Source organism: Anopheles coluzzii, chromosome 3, assembly GCF_943734685.1.
Source record: "Anopheles coluzzii chromosome 3, AcolN3, whole genome shotgun sequence".
NCBI classification, from domain to species: domain Eukaryota; kingdom Metazoa; phylum Arthropoda; class Insecta; order Diptera; family Culicidae; genus Anopheles; species Anopheles coluzzii.
Window position 1 is genome coordinate 55,697,065 of NC_064671.1, and position 21,755 is coordinate 55,718,819.

At 37.7% G+C, this 21,755-nt stretch overlaps 1 protein-coding gene across 2 annotated transcripts in view; it reads left to right on the forward strand.

Annotated features, from left to right (window-relative positions):
- The window catches only part of LOC120959053 (protein embryonic gonad), a 44,900-nt gene that overhangs the window by 9,254 nt on the left and 13,891 nt on the right, over positions 1–21,755 (forward strand). Inside the window, exons 2-3 of one of the 2 annotated variants that reach the window (XM_049609185.1) lie at positions 6,858–6,930; positions 18,117–18,194. In XM_049609185.1, coding sequence (XP_049465142.1) covers positions 6,901–6,930; positions 18,117–18,194 — 108 coding nt within the window. In that variant the 5' untranslated portion in view covers positions 6,858–6,900. The remainder of the gene's footprint in view (positions 1–6,857; positions 6,931–18,116; positions 18,195–21,755) is intronic. The other variant, XM_040382197.2, reaches the window with a different exon arrangement.

Sequence of the window (21,755 nt, forward strand, 5' to 3'; positions counted from 1 at the left end):
GTTCATGTTTTGGAAGCTGATAAATTGTATTTAAAAATGGAAATGGATCGTTGTATTTGTAATTTAACGCACATATTAACATTTCTTCAATTAGCAACCTTGAAACGGTAAACGTAATATACGTACATGCTCGAGGTTATGTTATGGTTGATCCCGAATACTCTGTGCAGTTGCAAGATAGAACATCTTAAATTTGTTTTCACTCTTATTAAATTGATCGATTATTCATCTCCCAATGAAATCTTTCAAAACCTTAAAAAAAAGTGAGATAGTGAACATTTAAAATTATAATATTCACTGATGTCTTCGTATTTCATCCTAAGAGCGAGTTTAAGAGCAGACTGACCGGTTCGTAATTGCTTTCCCTATAAGTATTTGGAAACATTTCTTCAGAAGCCCATGAGAAACGTTGATGTTGAGACAATTGAATTCGAAGAAAATGTTGATTGAGGTATCTCGAGCATTCGTAATTTATTGGGGGATCGTGAAGAATGTATGTCATCCATTCTCGGCTCATGATTGAAAACTTAGTATACACAAAAGGATAAATTTAAGGTGTGGCATGTTTATCAACAGTTGTAACCACTCGTCTGCAGTCGTGTTATTGTAGCGCAATTATTCGCTGATGAATATGTAAGCTTCACATCCAGAAGGAAAGATGGATTGTTTAACGAAAACCGCTTTTCACCAACAAATACATACGGATCGTACTTGGTTTAAAGTGCTATACGAATCAATCCAGTATCTTATTACCATCTTATGCATGAGATGCGTTGAAAGTAACATTCAGATGTTTTAAAATATATTATTATGAACTATTGTCGGAATATAACCAAAAAACCAAAATATTATTATGTTTAATTTTAGTTCATGTGTAATTGTTGATAACAGATATATGTAAATAATTACAATGCGTTTAAAATTCTGTTGTTAATTCATGACCAACCCAAGTATGTTTAACGTACGAAGTTTAAAATGTCTTTTGGTTTTATAGAACACAAAATATTAAAAAGCTGCCTTTAATCAATCAGCTGTGTACAATTCTGCTTTGAAATCAATCAAAATAAAACATGATACAGTAGGTGACCGCTAACTGGATGTGTTTTACTGGAGGTTTTTAACTGAAAGTTCGCTAACTGAAGTGATTCTCAGTTAAAAAAACACATAAATGTCAAAACATTAAACTTCAGGAATCTTACAAAGAAAAATTCATAGCAAATGTGCATTTTTCTCACAAATTTTACATCTCAGTCACCTACTGTATTTTGGGTGCCGAGGTTGGCACAGTTTTTTTTGAATTTGTTCCGATCTGGATTTTCATTTTTTTTTTCATTCTTGACTTTGACAAATGATTCCTCACCGGGAAGAAAAGATTTTTTCTTGATACATTATAAACATATCGGCTATTTTTTTACTCAAAGCCATGTGCTTCTTAATATTCGTTTTATTTTCTAATGCTTGACTTGGCAGCACATGGAGTAACGTGAAAAGAAAAGGCAGATGGGAATGAGACCACGAAATTGGTATCCTCAATGACTGAATGAATCGTTCTTTGCATAAGAAATTTTTCAATCTGATTAAATAAATTCCTGAGCAAATGTTCCGCGCCACAATCGGTGTCACCAATAGGCCCTATGCAACAGGTTGCCGGAGCGTCGTGAAAGAAATCTTTCGCTCCATGTTTGGGAAGTGTTCAAAGTACAAAACGATGGTCAAGTTTTCGAAAATTCAACCCGAATTGGAAATTTTTTAAGAGTTTTAAGAGCGCTTCGCTCGAGTCTTTTCGGTGGTTTGGTTCGACGGTTGAGCGTGGAAGACATTTATTTAATTATAAGCCTGATTTATGGAATATTTTCATATGAAAAATGACGTCACGTGCGTTGTATCAAGATTCTTTTTTTCATGCGTACTCTTTTGAATGAAGTCCTCACACATAAAAGGATAAACACTTTTGCTTTAGGATGTCCCGATGAGAAACGGCGCAGTCATGTCTGGAAGGAGGTTTGTAAGGATTGGAAGCTGAACCAGGGCAAGCTGGATGGATGGTCGCAAATAAGTCCTGAGATGGCTTGCAGCACCCTCATTGGGAAGGGAATGCTGAGGTGGTACAGAGTAATCAAAGCCCCTCATGAGAGTGATTAATGAGTGTGCTTCATAACGTTGCACAAGTTTGTCACTGAGGTACGATCGGGTATCATCATCAGCTGAGGCTCTTCTTCACCTCAACCGCTTTGGGATGCACTTTCTTACCGAGATGCTCTTACCTCGTCAGTTGGGCGTTTTTGCTGCTCACATTTCAACCAAAATCCAGAGAAGCTTACCAAACGAACACACCCTTAATCGACAGCAATGAACTGAACCGGTTCAATGTGGTGACCCTTGCGTAAGGATTGTGCATCCTCGATAACAAGGCAAAGATAGCCGGAAGTGAACTGTTTGGATGGCTTCGAAAACCTGAAATTTATTTTTTGTAGCGATTGTTCATGTTTGCCCCGATCGTCCTGCATTTGCACGTCGTTTTTCTACTGAAAAGCGGTCATCTTTGCGCGTTTTAAAATTGCTCATCTTGCGGTCGAATGCGTAGCTCTGTCACGAAAGTTGATCATTATTTAACAGATTTTTTTAGTGTATTTCTTCTTTCTTGCCCTCATTGATCTCGAACGTGTCCAGTTGAGGCATCTCAAGCTTTTCGAACAGTATCTTCCAAATAATCTTCTGGAAGCCCTGGTTGGTCTCCGCCGAAGCGGAATGCACGATCGTAAAATATCTTCCAATTTACGGAATGTCGTGTCGGGAAAAATTGAAATTAATTAATTATGAACATAAAAATCAGCAAATTGTTTTTAAATTACTCTACAAGCGATATCGCATGTTGATTCCGAATTTTACTGATTTCAGCACAGTGGGCGGTGGTTTGTAAACTTTAAAGATGATCGAACGACAGTGCAGTTGTTGGGCCAAAAATACATACGTTCTGGCGAAAACAACAATTAAATATCTAGCTGCTCTTCCAACACATCGCAAGAATATGAAATTTATGATTTCAGGTTGTGGAAATCAAAAAATTTAACAGAAAATCAACAATAAGAAAAGTTTGCAAGTAAAAATACGTCCAATGCATTGTTATTGAATGAAAATACATACATATTATAGTGATTATTTTCATTTGAGGCTATACTTATAGAATCAAATTACTTTATTTCGACGAATTTAATGTCTAGTTCAATCGATAAATATCTCTTTATCAAAGCGAGAAAGAACTACTCAAAATAAACCGATACAAACCCTGCGCAGAAATAGGAGGTGCAGGAAAAGTATGGTCGTTGGCTGTCGATTTAAAATTATTAAAATTACCTCAGCAAGGGTGTGGCCGGTTGGAACGGCGAAGCAAGTGGTGTGACAGGGCTCAATTAGTTCATGGGTGGTCGAGCTCACCGTGCTCTGTATTACAGACGACTCTTGAAATGCTTTGAATCGGTTCCTTTAGAAGAGGATGATGCAGTAGGAGAAATGAAGTCACCAGGAGAGCAGTTGGGCGACTATTGCCGAAACTACCGACAAAAATAAGTTTTAAAATGGTCAGTTTATGTTCTCGCTCTGGAAACAACAGTGATACGTTCGATAGTGAATAAACCGCTGGAAGTGTGTCAACATCTTCGATGATTTCTTTTACTCTGTTTTTTTTCAGGGTATCGTTGTTAAAATTATGCGAACTTTTTTTTGCAAAACAAGCACCGTTCAAAAACGGTTGCGATCAAGAGTGGCAATTAATCCGAAGTAAGTAAAGCAGTGGTAGCAGGTCTTGTGGTACAGTCGTCAACTCGTACGACTTAACAACATGCCGGTTATGTGTTCAAGCCCCTAGTAGATCGTGCCGCCATACGTAGGACTGACCATCCTACTATGAGGGGTAATCCAAAAGTCACTGAAAGCCAACCCCACAAATGGTACAGGCAGGTCTTGACCGACAACGGTTGTTTAGTCAAAAGAGGAAGAAGAAGTGAAGCAATGGTACCTCAAATATATCTTAAGAAAGGTGTTGTCCATCTCTTAAGATACACATATATATGTGGGATTGTCGATTGTGTGGTAGAGAAATATATATTCGGGGCATTTAATTTCGTGTATTACGATGGAGATGACTGACTATCATAATGGCAACTAACGGGAATTGTGATATGTTACATTTCTTAACAGTTGGCTGATGGAAAAACACGTTGCATTGAATGGTGTCTTCTTAATCTTAAACAAGTACCGGAACGTGTGAGATACTCTTAGTTTAGTCATTTTTGTTTAGCGTGTATTTCCTTATGTGATTTGTTCTATCGTTGATCCAGCACGCCGATAGACACAGGAAGACATTCTAGTGAAACTATCGATTGCCTAACCGTGTGTGGTATGTCTATTTTCCGGTTTCTCATCTTTTAGACGGATATGTGTACGTTTTTATCATCCATTCTTTGCAAAGCATAGATATGAGGCTTTCATCCAGGTACACTTTCCAAGCACGACATATCATTGCTCGAATCGATCGAACTGAGACTATTGAAATGTCGCTTGCTATAAATGACAACGATCGCACTCGCGATCGCCGTGGCCATTAATCTTTTTTTGTGTTTAATGTGGGACTGAAAGATAGGACCAATAGGATAGGACCCGCTATCACGCAGTGGTAACGAAAATTGCTTTACTCGCTTTATAAAGCCTAGCGTTTCGAAATTGAAATAAATCACTTGTCCTGGTGGGTTCGTGTGCTCGTACATGCTGGTCATTGGATACGCAGCAATCTTCTATTTGCGATGGTTGGTCGATTCACGATAGTAGATGCGCATTTCGAGAGCATAATCATGCACACACATGGACGCATCCCGGACGGTGAACACCTTACGATGAGATTTGCACAGAGGACACATCAATAGATAAATCATACATTCATCATCTCTCGAAAAGTAAACCAATCAAGTGGAATTGAACGGTGAAACGATTGAAATTACTTTTATTATCTCTCGAATCGATGGAATATTCATGCTGGGAACTGCATCTCATGTTTGGCGACGTCATCGACAACAAGCACAAGCAGGGGCATCGTTCGCCTGATTCCGGAGGCTTAGTCCTACGATGACAGATCGGTGGTTCGTTGCAAACGATGTTATAGAGTTGTCGATGTTTAGGTTGAAATGAATTAATTACAGATCAAACATTACACGCTTGTGCATCGGTCAAGAGCATAAGAGCATACTACTGGAGCGGTGTACAGCTCTGCCATCTCAATGCTATGTCCAACGTGTAGCTCAGGGGAAAGAAAAACTGTGGGAAAAATTGTGCCACGGCTCTTAGAAGACAGGGTCAGAAAAAAAAATCCCAATGGCAAGACAACGGCCGTGCAACGACGTTAGAATCTCTAACTGAACGCGGACGAACGAAGTATGTCGAATTATGTTGAGTGATTTATTGCATTGTTCGAGTATGGACCACCGTTTGCATTGAAAGCCATATTCCACAGAAACAAATATGCTATGGTGAAATCGTTTAACGCTGTACATGCAGGAACCCCTTTTATACCTATGCTTTTATTCTCATTTGTCATCTTGGTAAAAAAATCCTGAAATAAAAAAAAAACCTTCTTAAGATTCAAGGTAGCCCTCAACCGACTTTCCCCTTTGTTTTTTTGCGACATATAGATACAAAGTTGATATTCAAGTGTCTGTAGAAGAGTCATCAAGATTTAGAATCATTTGCATAAAATGTTCCTCATTTTTGCATTTGACGTTAGCTTGTGTGAATTGAAGAACTCGTATAAATTGAACGTTGAAATAAAAAAACAAAAACAAAAAACTTACAGTACCTTAAAGGGTGATATATGCCAGCGGCGCAAATAATTGAAGCGCGACGAATTAACAAAACCCAAAGGAGCTGACCAGAAAAGGGTTGTTTCGATAAAAGGTGTCATACAACAACAGGGATCGAAAGGGTGAAGTGTTGGTTTTATGACATCATTAAACATACTTTCATTGAAGCTATCCGACATCCTTACCCTCTGTTGTTATCAGTGATGGATGAAGGCTGTACGATGCCGGGCATTCTAAGCAAGTATAGTAAAATCGAGGTGTTTTTTTATGAATATTGATGCCTTTTCTTTCTGTTGATTCGATTAAGAAGATGAGCTAAAGATGTGCACTTGAGAATATGTAAAAAAAGAGTGATCGTTTTTAGCTTGTAAATGAAAGTAGTAGGATTTTCTAAAAACATTTGAATATTAGTATAAATATTAAATAAAATGTAGTAATTTTGTTTAAGCAATATTCAATTGAAAGAAATGATGATTTTAAATATTTAATAATTAATATCAATTAATTAATTAAATAAATAAAAAACACATCTACATCTACTCATAATTTTTATCGATCACCGTTTTCTTACCGGTTTAATTTACCAGCTCGCATTTAATACTCACTACTCAGTCTCTGGTGGTGTTTTCCTATAAATACTTAACTGTAAATATTCATAAATATGTATATGTATTTCACGTGCATACCACCATGTTATTTGCACTCGAAGAGGCACATAGCATATTAAATAAATATTTTCTGATCCCAAAAATGATGGTTTTATAATATATTTGAACTGTATGTACATTTTGTATCGCTTTGCTTTAGTTTAAGTTTGCTTTAATTGTCTATCACATTAAGTTCAGCCGTCTTGTACTAATCGTGAATAAGTCTCATGAATGATAAACTAATGGAATGTTTTTCATCGACAGTTTAACGAAACGGTACAATAACATAGTTGGTACTTGTCGATGCATAAATTACTATACACAGTTTTTATGTAGTTGCATTTATATTTTCTTTTCGCAGACTTTCTTTGTAACCTTCCCAGTCAATACATCGCGATTCGTGGATGTGCTTTCCCGCAGTAAACCCTCTAAAGGTAAGCGTTTGCACTTGTCACGACGGCAGCATACAGTTGCTGAGCGCCTTAGAAACAAAGATGCTTTCCATCCCGCATGATTTATTGACATCTATGCTAGGCATTTGCATGCGGCATGCATTAAAATGCGTATGAGTTGCGCACGGTCGGCTTACAACAAAAGGCGCTCCTTCCTCCTTGCGGGGCAATTATGACACTTATGCGTACAAACGACACGCAAGACAATTATAATCAAAGCCTGTCTCCATACCAGACACGAACGTCAGTGTTCGAGTGTTTCTTGCACTTGGAACATATTTGAAATGCATTTTCTATGTTTTCTCCATGGTTTCATGAAGCAGCAAGTAGCGTGTTCTGTTTGTACAGCAAAGTCTACTTTTAACCACAGCCACATCCGCCGCGTTGACCATTAGCTGTCGTCGCAATAGGTCGCTTAGGATGGAGCGTGTTCCGCCCTCTTGACACTTGTGACGACAAATTCCAGCGGGATAGATCTTGCCACCGATTTAGGAACGATACACAGTCCATTCAAGCGCAGGCCTGGCCGGAAATTGTCGGCCCAAGACGGACGATGGATGCGCCGCAGTGTCTAGGATGGTGCCAATTCCAAAAGAAAGAGCGGCATTTGAAGTCTGGACCACAAAGTTCAATTAACACAATGCGGCAATTAAAGAAGCCACCATAAGATGAAGCTTTATGCGGGAGCTATGGTCTCGTGCCAATGTATTGCGCACGTAAGGTTCGTCGACCATCTTTGGAGCATTAAGTGTTCCGAGCAACGTCACAACATTCAGTGTGGCAGAGTTTCACCGTACACCATTTATGATCGCAGACCGCGTGTACTGGGCAAGAATATCAAGCAAAAGCTACAAAGAACGGTTGCGTTTGAGTGCGCACGCGGTGCTCAATTAGTTCCATTTGCATTGTAAGGCCAAAACAGTCCAACGAATGGTTCCCTTTGGGCTGACCCCAATGACTTCCATCCGTTACAGGTTTGCTAGTGCTAGTGTGAATTGCATATGGAAATTATACAAAGAGATGCGTGCGTTTCGTTTACAGATACATTAAATAATCTACGGACTGAAGGCACCCATCGCTGACCAGCATCTCATGTCGTACGAACAGATCAGATATCGATGCCATGTCCACAGGTAGTTTGGTAAGGCTTGTTTGGTTGCAAGGCTTCTGTCACTTTCAGTAGTGACGTTACCATTTTTCTTATCGTTGCATAAACAAGATTTTACACGTATGGCATCTTTGTGTTTCTAGTGGAGTTAAACAGTTTGGAACGCTTTTGGCAAGCAACCACTGCAGACGATGGCAGAGTAGATCATGGATAGGAGTTTTGGTGCGGTGCACCTGCGATAAACTTTAGCCGATTCGAGACCAAGCAAGCTCACAAAATCGCTCCCAGGCAAACCGACACCATTAATGCTAAACGGATAATCCCGTTCGCCCATTTGCCAACCAGTACTGTGACATGCGCAGTCATACTGGCCACAAGATTTTATAGTCGTCGCCGAGTGGACGGATTTATGGCTGTCAACTCGCTGACTTTCGTCCTGGTTGCTGACCTGCAAGGCGCTATAAAACAATGTCCATTTACGCCAGAAGATGTTCCAAACGTTTGCGTGAATGGTGCGTTTCATTACTGGAATGTGTCACTTTTAGCGTGCTAATAAAAAGTTTGAGCTTTAAGTTGCACTTTTTCTGAGTTGCAACAGATTGGCCGCATGGTTTGGTAAAAGGAAGTTTTCGTTTTAAAAGCTGTGTTTTTGTTTTCATTACTCTTCGCTCAGACGCTTTGGGTGCTGGTTGATTTGTGGTTTGGTGGTCGGTAAGTGAACAAGGTTGTCAGCGGGAAAATAAACTTAATTTTAGGTCACTTCGTCGTTCCAGCTTGGCATGATACCACTGAATGCTTTGTGCGACAAATAGGGCTGAAAACAAATCGAAAACAAAGCAACAATTAGACCCTGCAAGAAATTAACCAATTGTCAAGCAACCATGACTCTGAAACGATGAAATTTATTTATTTATTTATTTGTATTTTGACATTTTTGCATTGTATTTATTTAATAAAAACAATTATGAAGGTCGTTTATATGCTAATGTATAGAATGGATACATGAACAAAGTTTTGTGTCATTAGTCATAGAGACATTGATCGAAATATGCGACTGGTGTGCGAAATTGGTAAAATATATTAAGTATCAAACCCGTTCCACTGATTAGTGAAGAGCAATTCAACAACAGAAAAAAACTATTTATCATCGTACGAGCAGTTCGATGCGCTTTGTGCACATCGATTTAGTTGTTTATGATGATATTTAATAGTTAACATTTTCGTTTGGCTTTACTGTGCTTCATCGTCATGTTGGCTCTTTGAAGGTTTACTCCTCAGTGCCCGAGGCCAGAACCGGTGCAGAAAATCAGTACAATGAAAAGCCGCTCATCATCATGCCGAATTAAACCGCATCGAATCAAAAGTAGACCTACTTGATACGTGTAAATGATTTTAAATTATCGCTTCACATTCACGCAATCTTTGAGGTTTTCATTTGACGCTCCTTGGACATTGGATGGGTTGGCTTTTGACTCAAACCGGCGGTGAAATTTCAATCAAATTTCATAAGAGTAGCTTTTGTAGTGACCTCCAATGTGTCGTTTCATACTTGTACACGTTCACACGTACACATACATCCAGGAACAATTTAAAAAAATAGTTCTTTTGACAAAAAAGTATGTAAATTATTCGGCGCACGTGGCCGGCACCTAACAACGTTGACAAAGCAACCAGATTAATCTTAAGCTGGAGCGAAAATGTGTAAAGATAAATAACTAATTTTTCTCTTCTGAAGTCCAGTGGCTTTAAAAGATGCCTTCAAAATCAAGATAAATTGGCTTCAGAGAATACCGCAACAGTACCACTGCTGTCCGTTTAGTTATTGTACGATTAATCTACAAAGGATTTTCACAACAAAACAATTTTGACCACTTGTTTGGTTTCATTCTCCTCGTCTTAATCAAGACATTGTAAAAAAAAGCTGTGAAAAGCGTCAAGCTTCATCATCCCTAAGATGAACTCTCAGCTTTCTGTCCACTGTCGCCCACGACGTGCTTCTCATGTAAACGCGTTCAACGCCCACAAAGTTGCGGAAAAATACTAGCTCAAAAACTGAATAATTTTATCATACTCCCATCGCTCATGTACAACCAATGTCATCCAATTGGGACCCCTGGGATAACTGTGCCCGGTCTGAGCCCGTAATACAAGAGGGTGGTTAACCTCTCCAATACTTCGGAACTCCAAACAACCCGAAGCTTCTGCATGTTGACGGAGTACTTGCACAGCTCAATCTGCGCTTGACAGACGAGCATCTCAAGTGACTGTACTTAATTTACCTGCAAGCTTAAAGAAGCAGCCGGTTGCCATGGCCGGCGATACAAGTTGGCACCCGAATCCTACATGCATTGAAATTAAAGTACTCAACCTCACAAAAGCTGAAGATGATCAGCGGCGACTGCTGTACGACCTCCCAAAAACGGCCCAAACGACCGGCGAGAAATCCGGGATGCTCCGGTCAAAAAGAAGCACGTCCTTACATAAGTTACGCTTAATCTGGGTCATTTCATCAGCAAACCCGAGAAAGCCAATGTGCAGAGTTAAACGGATATGTTGAAGTTCACCTTGATTCCAAAGCCAGTGGCCAAGTGGCGATATTTGTAAGTAGTGCGTTTCATGGGTGCACTATTGAAAACAAGTATTTATTTTAGTCTTTACTAGTCTTTAATTATTAATGAGTCGAATGGGTTTAAAGTAACTTTAATATTTGAAAGCAATTTAAATTTTAAACAAATACTAAGCGATATTTATGGTAGATTACAATTAAATCGACTATTTAAGCTCATCAAACCAAACAGGTGTTGTTTCTGATAGTATTAGTAAAAGAATAAAGCAATATTTTAATCAAAATCCCCATTCGTTAAATAAAACTCCGTAAAACGTCCAACCGATGGCTGTAGCAGATTTACAAAGCAGAAAAACGGCACTGTATAAGAATAAGAAGAACAAAGTCTTTGCTTCGTGATTTCATGTTCCTCTTTTTGCCGTGTCCTTCAAACGACAGCCGCAAACCGCTGCGAGGGCAAATATTTTTCAGACAGTAGGAAACCAAAGGCGTTGACCAATTAATGTTTTCAACCTACTGACTTAGTGACGAGCGTAAGGAAGGAAAGGTGTATCGTATCTGTGGCGTCATTCTGGACCACCATGTTTCTCAACCGTACCATTATGCAGTATAGGTAGCATCTCGTCACTGTTGACACTTTGCAGTGCAGGCGTGTTTTGAGGAAAAGACGGACGCTTTTCATAACACGGTTTTAATTATTTGTTATGAAGCAATCTATCGAACAGGAACAGGAATGTTTGGGAAACGAAAAGGATACAATAAGCTGGGAGCAAAGATTTCAATCAGAAAATTGGCTTTTTGACTGAGTTTGCAGCTGTGTGAGAGTGTGTATGTAGCGTAAAGAATTAAGTGGCACGTGATTAATTTTTTGGCAAGTGAGTGTGAGTTACATTAGTTTGTAAGATATAAAGATTCCTTTTGAATCCGAAATGTCTTTCGATATCTTATTTTGTGGTATATAGCACCCAGCTACTAAAATTGTCAGAGTATAGGACTTGTTTGACACAGAGTTTTTTTTAAAATAAAATGTTTACATTACATGAAAAAGCATGTTGCTTACTAGGTATAACATAGTTAACATAGCTTTAACATGCTTTTGAAGTAAAGTCAAACATGACACTCACTTTGAAATATTGGAAACTCGCGAAATAAGTAAAACATATTGTTTTAAATGTGTTTCACAATAAAGCTGGGAGTTTAGTAAGCACAATGGAAATAGTTAAAAACGGTATGCTTTATTTACGATTTTCTGATTTGTACCATATGAACCACCTTACGAATTGCCATCTGTGACAATTGTGATATTTCCATACTTTCTCAACTGAAATGGTGAGAACAAAAAAAAAACGAATAAACACAATGCAATATAACGAAGTAAGGACTTTGGAAGGCTCTGCAATAAGCAATTTGATTAATCCACTGTAGTGCAAGTGATGTGTGTTTTAGCGAGCACAACGAATGGGAATATGCATGCAGCATGTGCAGATTCGTTAGGATTAGTGTTTTCCTAACTGACAGCACCAATAATCCTGACAGAAATCTGCACTTCCAAGACTTACCATTAATATCAACATTTTGCCCTTTAAGATTGGTAGGGTTATGGAAGAAAATGGAAAGGCATACAAATCTTGATGCACTTGTGGTGCTGTGTTAATCAATACATGTGCCAAAATGTTTCGAAACTGAACAATTTAGGTCCCAACGTACCTAGTATAATTGAGTTTGATGTAGACATACTGCTTGATCGTTAAGTCTATTCCATATTACTATACAGACACTTTTATTTTCTTTTTGAGGCGATACTTTCAGATGAATGTTTTTAGAACTATGACGTCTTACTATTTGACTTTTGTTTGCTGATTTTTCTGTCTTGTGTTTGTATGTGCGTTATACATGAGTTCTGGAGATATTTTTATCGACTTTTTTCTAATGTTTTATCTAAAGCAGACTGCAACTTCAAGCATCAGATATACAAACAGTGTACTTTTCAAATGAAAGAGGTTAGAATTGAAAGATAAATTCATACAAACCAGACAGAAATCGAACATTTAGTACGTAATCTTGACTGTCGCTATAGGAAACTACGAACACGATTGTAGATTGGATCATTGGATCATGGATTCAATATTCATGGCAACACCATACACAAATAAGAGGGATACAGATTTCAGATTTTTTCAAAATTAGAGGAACAAAAATCTACTGAAAATGAAGGGACTATCAAAAATGTTCAAATTAGAGGAGTTTTTCAAATTGGAGAGGTCTCAGATTAGAGAGAATTCACTGTATCTGGTTTTAAGTGATTCGGTAAACAAGGCCGTTCTTACGAGAAATCCATATCCATAAAAAAGAGACAAAAAGCAAAATTGCATTTTTTAACTGTGTTTATTTTCTTGGTTACATAATCCTAATGGTAGGATGAAGGTAGGAAATCTATATAAGAGTAACAGAACAAAATTGTATCGATGAAAAAAAATGTAATCAATAAAATGTTGGTTATAGAGACTTCTATCCAGATTAATATACTTTAATTAGGGTGGGATGGATTTTTGATGGTTTCATAACTAGAACATTAGCGAAAAATATTTAGTGCCCTTTCCCACCGGACGAACTTGATAAACAAAGCCCATTTCCAAATTCATTAAGAAAAATGTGGCAGTTCGTGATGTGAGCGCATGCCGCAGGTGTGAACGCGTCACGAACTTTGTGGGTTTTAATAAAAATTTGAAATTTTGTTAAAAACATGTGTTTTCGGAACGGTTCTAGTTTAATGTTGTGTTAATTGTTTTTTTTTATTTTCTCTCAAGCAATGACAGATATTTGGTAGTTTTTTTTTATTTTTAAAATAAATCATATTCATCTTCGTTTCGCATCATGACAATAAAGTTTCACTTCTTTATGCCTTGTTGTGAGTTTTGAATCGGTTAATCGTGTGATCGGACACTTGAAGAAATTTAAAAATTAAATTTTATTTTAATAAAGCCATTTATCACGGTTTGGTCTGCAGAAGAGCTGAAATTGGTGCGCTCAACGGAATGCAAGATCAGGTTGAACCGATTTCATTTTTCGGTGTCACTGTTTCCCGTTTCGAGGGAGTTCCGACAGCTAGAACTCAATGAAAGCACAACATCTCTTGCCTTTGGGACCGGTTTAGGATGATGGTTTGCTCCACTTAAGTTTTAAATTTATGCATCATTCTTCGATTTTCTTGCCTCCTACCATTTCACGGCATTGCACGAATGGTCATGTAGGATCAACGCCCATGTATTGCTGCCAATTCAATATCGATAGAATTTCAATTTGTTATTGTTTCCATGAGTGTTGCATCGGTAGTTTCCTGGAATCAAAAGCGCCTTATGTATTGCTTTGAGGCGGTTTATCGATGCGTTGGGAATATTCGGGGACAAGGAATGAAAATTTGCATCATTATTCATTTTATTTTCGAGCTTGTATTATTTTACAGTTAGTGCATTATATGTAGGATGGAACTGACTCTTTTCAATGATTTTTTCAAATTATACAGTTGTGTAAGTTTAGAGAAAGGAACATGTATCAAATAAGTACGTATGATAAATTCACACTTATTTATTCTTCGAACTAAAATGTATATTTGAGTGTCTCTCCATATTGTACTGTTTATGTAGGTTATTTTTTTCGCAGGGCATGTTATAGATATGAAAAATATATATGGATATATATTGATGATAATAATCATACACCCAATCTTTGTAATCAATCAATTATGATGCTCCTTGTATGTAACAGGTTGTTTGAAGAATGAACGCTTCATTGTAATTATTTTGAAGTGGTATTGAAAAATACAGTAAGCAGCAAACAAGTTTTAAAAAATTCACAATACACAATAACACGGCAAGTGTTCTTAAGTTGCAAATATAGGTCACATTAAACGATTATGAAATGTTAAGCCATCTCTACATTCGAGGCTAATATCCATTTTACATCAGTAACAGGTGGTTTAACTGAAAAACAAATTTGGAAACTATTTAACTTGTTCATTCTTTATAGGCAAATTGTTCCATTCTTTATAGGCATTTTTTTTAATATTTTTAATTCAGTTTCGACTTCTTTTTTAACTTAATTTAGATAATTCTTTTTAGCCTATATTTCTTTCGGTGAATTTTAGCTTTTTTATTTACTATCATAATTAGTGCGGTTATTTTTGTATCGAATTTTTATGTGTGTGAGGATTGTCAAAGAAAAATGTGTTGTTAGTGCTTTTTCTTTACGCTTTAGCGTCATTGGTTAATTGATTTCTCACGCATCAGTGTTGACAGCTACTGTGCGCATTGGAGCTAGGTATCGATTCGGGCATCTGGTCGATATGCGAGTGACTGACAGCTTTAGTCGTTTATAGCTTCAGGGCTCAACGGCAGTCTTTTTGGATTGGGATCGTTGACGGCCTAATTAATTATAAAGACATGGTTGAAGTCGAGACACAAGAGATTTCCATCGCGTTTGAATTAGATTTACAACTTTTTTGATCAGGTAGGGTATACGGTGTGAATTGTATAGCGGGCTGTGACGGTGTTTGTTTTGTGGGAACGAGTTTTTCATGTTACTGGCGCTCGAGGTTGATCGTTTTCTTTGCTGAAAAGTGGCGTTAACCGCTCATAAATAGGCACCAAAATCCTTCTAAAACGCGAACAAGCTTCAAACTACAGTTTTTGAAAGGAGTCGTTAACTCAATGCGATAGAGAATGAATAATAATCGTATCATTAAATATCTATAACAGCAACCTACTATGGTGGTATCGGCTAAATTTGATACAATTTATTTACCACTCTGAATGTCCACGCTGATTGGAACAAATTGGCATCATTTTCGAGAGCAGCGCTTGTCTTGACCAATTTTTGCACTTATGTTTTGCCCAACATGAAACGACTACGCGAGGCCTCTCCATCTGACACAGCGGAACGTACCGGTTTGACAAATTTCGAAGATGCATACACGAACGAGGTCAACTCTGGAACGTACAAATTATTGAATTTTAAGCGAACGCCATATTTCTTCATTTACATCGTAATTGTATGCAAATTTTGTGTGGTACAAAAAACCATACCACATTTTTCAACTCAGGATGCTTTATCGAAGTAGCAAGATGCAGGAGATTACAACGAAATTTATCAGTCTCAATGGATGTAAGATTCGCACGAAGTAAAATAGTGATGATACGCTATGTAAATGGTGATAAGGAAGGTGCTTTGTGAACATGAATAAGGTGTGACATACGTTGTAGACGAAATGAAGAGTCACTGTGTTGTGAAGTTGATGACGTAAACTCTTGAAATTTTGTTTTGGCTAAAAAAACTTAACACGATTAATTATTTTCAGGCTACTCTACATTGATGGTTTATTATCTTTATCTTTATTATTCTTATGGGAAAGAAGCGCATAATTGAAAATTAAAGAAAACAATACCAATCCACACTAAAAAAAATATGTTGATTATTTTCTATTTCAGATATTTTTATTTTCTATTAATATATGTTTTTGTCTGGTCGTGCAAATTAATGATAAGTGAATTAGAGCACTTTCCCTGTATGCCACCTCATGTGTAATATAACGTGTGATATTGAATGTCAAAATAAATACTTTATTTCTAAACATGATAGTTTGTGCATCATAATGTAAGTGGAGGAGAATCATTTCGTTTTCGTAAGTATGGGATAAAGAGAAAAGGCGCACAAATACTATCATGGCAAGCCAAATGCCAACAAGTGACTCTACAGTGGCAAGCGTTTGACATCTTCCTGCAACTGCAGAAGCAAGAGTTGAGGTTAAAAATTGGTTTGCAGCAAGCACAGTGTGACAGCACTAGAGTTGAGCTCTGATGTCGTTCTAGACCGCCGACTGGCCGGTTTCATTTCCTCTGTCAGCCCTTTTATGGAGTCTTCAATACAAATTGCTTTACGATCGTGTAAGGAGAGTTTATCAAAGCGTTTGCGATCGCATGGTCGGTGTTGAGCGTGCCGGTAAAAGCATAACAGAAAACGAGACTAGGTTGCGGAATGCTTGCTACACCATTCAGCCACAGATCGAATTTCCTCGTTTCAGGGTTCCGGCATCGATTGGTCTACGGCAACATCAGCATGAAAGTACCAACCATTGTGCCGCACGCATAGATGGTACACCAGCCCATAAATTGCATTATAAAAGTGCTAACAGATTGTCGCGACGTTGGTAGTCACAAAAGAGGGTCAAATTGGTAGCAGTAAAATACGGATGTGGTCAGCGATACTGTGAACTAAATCGAAACGGGAGCCGATTATTCTTAGTTTCACTGTTCAGTCGTGTGTAGTGGAAAATGTGTAATCTCTCGTTTCAACTTCCAAGAATAAATGCTAATAAAACAAATAGGGTATCGTTATTTATGGTATTCGGCACACTTTTACATCTTAACAATAATATTTTAATTGAAAATTATAATTGGAAAAAATGAAATTGAATATTTTTTTCTTTGTAAACGCAAATAAAACGCGAAATGCAAATATTTTATTACAAACAGCACAGCTCAAAATGAATGAACAAAACGTACACCAGAATGAAAAATTCACGATTCAAACGTGTTTGCCAATGAAAGTAATGTTTCAATGTTATACAGGTATCATTTATCTGTTCCTGTTTGTAGCAGGTAACGTTCTTTGTAGTGCAATATGAAGCATCTTAAAGTGAATGTCGGAACACGGCTCATCCATAGGCATAAAGGCGATGTCGTCAACATGCCTTTGACTGGCGGCGACCTGCATGCGCTCCAACAATAATCTAATTTACTACGAAGCAGAATAAAATTACATGGAAATGCTACCTCCCAAGAGAGTTTGCTTCAAGCTCTTAGGATGTAGCAAAAAAACTGTCGCACTGTCGCATTCCTATCAATCGCTTTTACTGCCAGCGTTGTACTGCCAGCTTTACTGCCAGGTGCGTTGAGCTCGCACTATCGTCGATAAAGCTCAACGTTGAAGTAGTATCGTTGATACAACGCTGCGCTGGTGCGAATGCTGACAAATGCGCATCACTGTTCACGACTGCGTGCTCTCATGAATGGTAATGAAGGTTTATTGATTTGGTCTAGGATGTAGCCTGCTGTTGACAGGCGAGTTGCGCTTGTGCTTACGCTTTCTGATAGAGTGGCGAAAGGAATCATTATTATTCTATTGCAGTGAAGTAGATTTTTTTGTTTGAAGTATTGTATTTGTAGGACTACTGCAAACTGATTATCGATGTTATAATTGGTTTTAATAGCATAAAGCAATGCGTTAGTACGGTAAATAAAATACAGCAATGACATTTGTATAATTTTACTTGTTGTGTATCAGTTGACCTTCATAAAAAAAATTGCTTTATTTGTTGTGGGATATTTATGAATTGCGCAAATTAAAACAACAAAACAACACAATACAACACAAACATAATAAAGTACATAATAAATTCAAAATGTTGTGTGTAACTATTTTTACCTTTTTTCATTTTAGATGAATCAACAATGCAAAGTATGTGGTGAACCAGCAGCAGGATTTCATTTTGGAGCATTTACATGTGAAGGATGCAAGGTAATATTTAATCAATAGTAGCTCAAGAAAGCAATTTTATTTTTTTATTCTTCAAACATGTTTAAAAATGTTTTTTCATTGCATAGATGTTAATTAGTTACTTTAACCTGAGTATAGTTAAACAAAGTATATCACCAACAAATTTTCCAAAGAAGAGCTACAGGTTTGTTGTATACAGATATTTTGGTGTGCTATATGTGTGGTTTCTTTAAGATAGCACCATGGCATACGTGAAATATAGCATTGAAACTTGTGAAAAGAGCTATCCGTAAAGATTTTGAGTAATGACTTTTCGAAGCAATTGTTGACGGATTTCGGAAACATCAAAAGTGACGAGCTTCATTGGACGATAAAATCTGATAAAAAGCTATATCAGCGCAGTACGTTGTAAACAAAAGGCCAGAGAGGAGGGCAGGCTGGTGGCAGGATGTATAATCAATCTCTGAAATTGGTTCAATCATGAGTCGCAATCAAAATAAAAAGACTACACGCTAAAACACAAAACACCTGCAAATAAAACGGCATACCCAAATAAGCTTGTGCAGATCAGAAATTCGGTCTGAGCTTGACTTCAGAGCGAAGTGAGCTATCGCGTGAATTGCATCGCACAAATCGCACAAAAACAGTGCCGTCACTTCAACGCCTTGAAGGAATGGCACAAGAGATACAGAAGAAAACTTGCGTACCAAAGCGGAACCCCAAGTTCGAAGCGCAAATCTCGTAATAAAGTTATAAATTTTTATGTTTACTCGAAAATATAACTTTATAAGGATTTACAACCTTTTTATGGCGAGGGTCCAGCGAGCACCTTCAAAACCTTCGGCACTAAATGGTAGACCACTATTTAGGGTATTCAGCACTTCCACTCGAAGAACACCTTTTTCACCTTCATGACGCCATCCGGGGTGCTCGGACGCTTGGAGGGCAATGGCAATGAACAAGATGTCCGTGGTAAGAAGCAAGTCGATCATCATCATCATCATCGTAGACCTGCGTTCGAACATTTTGGTCTCGGGTCAGACTCTGCTCTCGATAATCAGCATAAAGTTGATATTGGTCAGATGCATTGGTGAGAAACAAAAGACGAATCGTTTGCAACAATATTTAGCCTTATGGGAGGCATTTTCCTTTCTGGTGAACATGGGGAGGTCAGTCCAGCGAAGCGAAGAGGATCAAAGGAGAAACTGACAGGAAATGATAAAATGAATCGATCACAAAAGATTGTCTTAACACGCCAACCAGGGAAGCGTATAATAGGAAAGCATTGCTTATTCAACGTCAAACATAGGACAAACCAAACTAAACATATGAATCGATATACTTACAAAATTACAGAGTCTAGTAATGTGACATATAAATACAAGACATCAGTGAGGGACAATCCTCACATGACATGGAGATGAATGCAATGCGACGTGCGATAATAATTTAATAAAGCTTTACAGAAAGGCTGTAAAATCGGCACTATATCGGAAACACTATGGGTTGACGGCGTGCTCATGCATGGTTCATTTCAGAAGAGCAGGATGAGTTAAACATATACATGATCGCAGGGGCATCGGGAACAGCTTCTTTGCGAAACGTGCCAGTTTAATAATAATAATGCCATCAGTTTTTATGAACAATCATTAGAGAGAGACAGAGAGAGCGAGTTTGAGTCTTATGGAGTTCTTTTTGACCGGTGAGAATCGCGCGAAGGTGAAATAATTTTATAGTTATGGAAGACTTTCACGTGATGCTGGTTATAGGTCTAGCGGCCGTAACGATATAGTTTGGACGGAATGTTTCAATCGGACGGATGCTCGCTCGCGTTCCACTATCCTCCGTTCAGTGGCGTGTTACGATCTGTGGTATTTTGGATTCGTTATGGTACGATCTTCCATCTTGGTTAAGGGTTGCTTCCATGTCACTAAGCATAATTTCCACCTTTTGTTTTCACCGTTCCAATGGTTTTGGGTAAATAGTATGGTGCAAAACAAGTGACACCAGGGATCTGAAAAAGAAATTGCTTCACTTATGTGTCTTTGAAATGACTAAATCGTGCGCGCCATTTATTTAAATTTCCTACATAGACGATAACGTTATGAGATTTTCTACCATTTTTAATGCGATTTAAAACTGCATTCCAGGTGTGTCATAGGCTTTCATTTGCACACATTTAGTTTTGCAAACACTTTACCCGTTTTACCCGGACTGAAATCATAGTATTTTCACCACAAAAGTATTAAAGAAAGTAATGTTCCCAAAAAAAAATCTATTTGACAAAAGGAGCTTTTATGGACTGTGAAAAAAGAAGAACACTAATTCTCCACAGTTTTAAGCAAGCTTAGAGTTGTTGTTCTTATTCTTTGTCGTTTTAAAGCTCTTCCATTTGAAGGCTTCCGTGTTGATGAAGGTGTTATTTGAAAATCTATAAAATTGGCAAAAATTCAGCGATTCCGTATACAGCTTGATGGTAATTGCTTAATTAAGGAGTCAAAGAGTACTATAAACTGAAACTTATGTACCTAATCAATGCTATGTAACATATTATATGTCTATCATATTCTAATTCCGTTGTTCAGTTTCATACAAATGGTCCGAAATGAAAACCATGAATAGTATGAATGTGGCACAGTTTCATGTGCTTAGGGCCAAAATATCTGTACCACTGTCTTGATACATTCAAGGTAAACAAATGGTCATCTTCTCCTCATCCTCAATCCTCAACATCAAAAAAGCAACTTATTCGATACTCAGCAACAGGTCGCATATTAAATGGGAGGCTCTGAAGAATTATACACAACAGCATGAGACCACCGAAATTGGTGGCCCTGTATTGACCGATTTGCATAGCCTGGTGTGAGCTCATCGCAACCAAGGAAGTACGTACTGGTTCGAAACTGTTTGATTGATGATGTTTTTGATCCAATTTATGGTCGAACAAATTACACTTTGACCACGCAATTGCCGACAGCGGGATGAACGATGCCGAAGCTTTCTTCAATCGTACAACACGTTGATCCCTTGCTGACGGACATTGGTGGTAGCGCAAGAGGCTTGCAGTATTTAACCCAGGGTCGATCGTACTAAGCTAGTGGTGTCTACTTAAGCTTCCGCGATGGTTGCGTGACGCAGCATACACAGTCAGTGTGAAGGTGTACTTTTTGTAGCATTTGATGAAATGTGTGTGAATAGTTGGATCATTAAATGAAGCAGTGCAACCGATTGATCAACCATGGTTGGTTTTCAAACGATCGCATTAAGTTTCAAGAGCAATGGAAAAATGAAAATACTAAAAACTTTTTATCTTTTAATATATTTGTATTCGCCAATAAAAAGATGTTCAATTTACAGAAATGTGTTTTTCTTAGGTAAACAAGTAAATAATAAAAGAAGAGTTTTCAGAATAGTTAAAATGTTACATGATCTATTTTCTATTTGTTTCATTTTTAGTTTTTTTTAAGAATAACATTTCATTCATAAAAAACTTATCATCCAAGTTGTATAGACCACCTAGAGTGTCTAATTAGACATTCCACAATTCAGACACAGCACAATAGCATGCAACAAAAGGTAGCA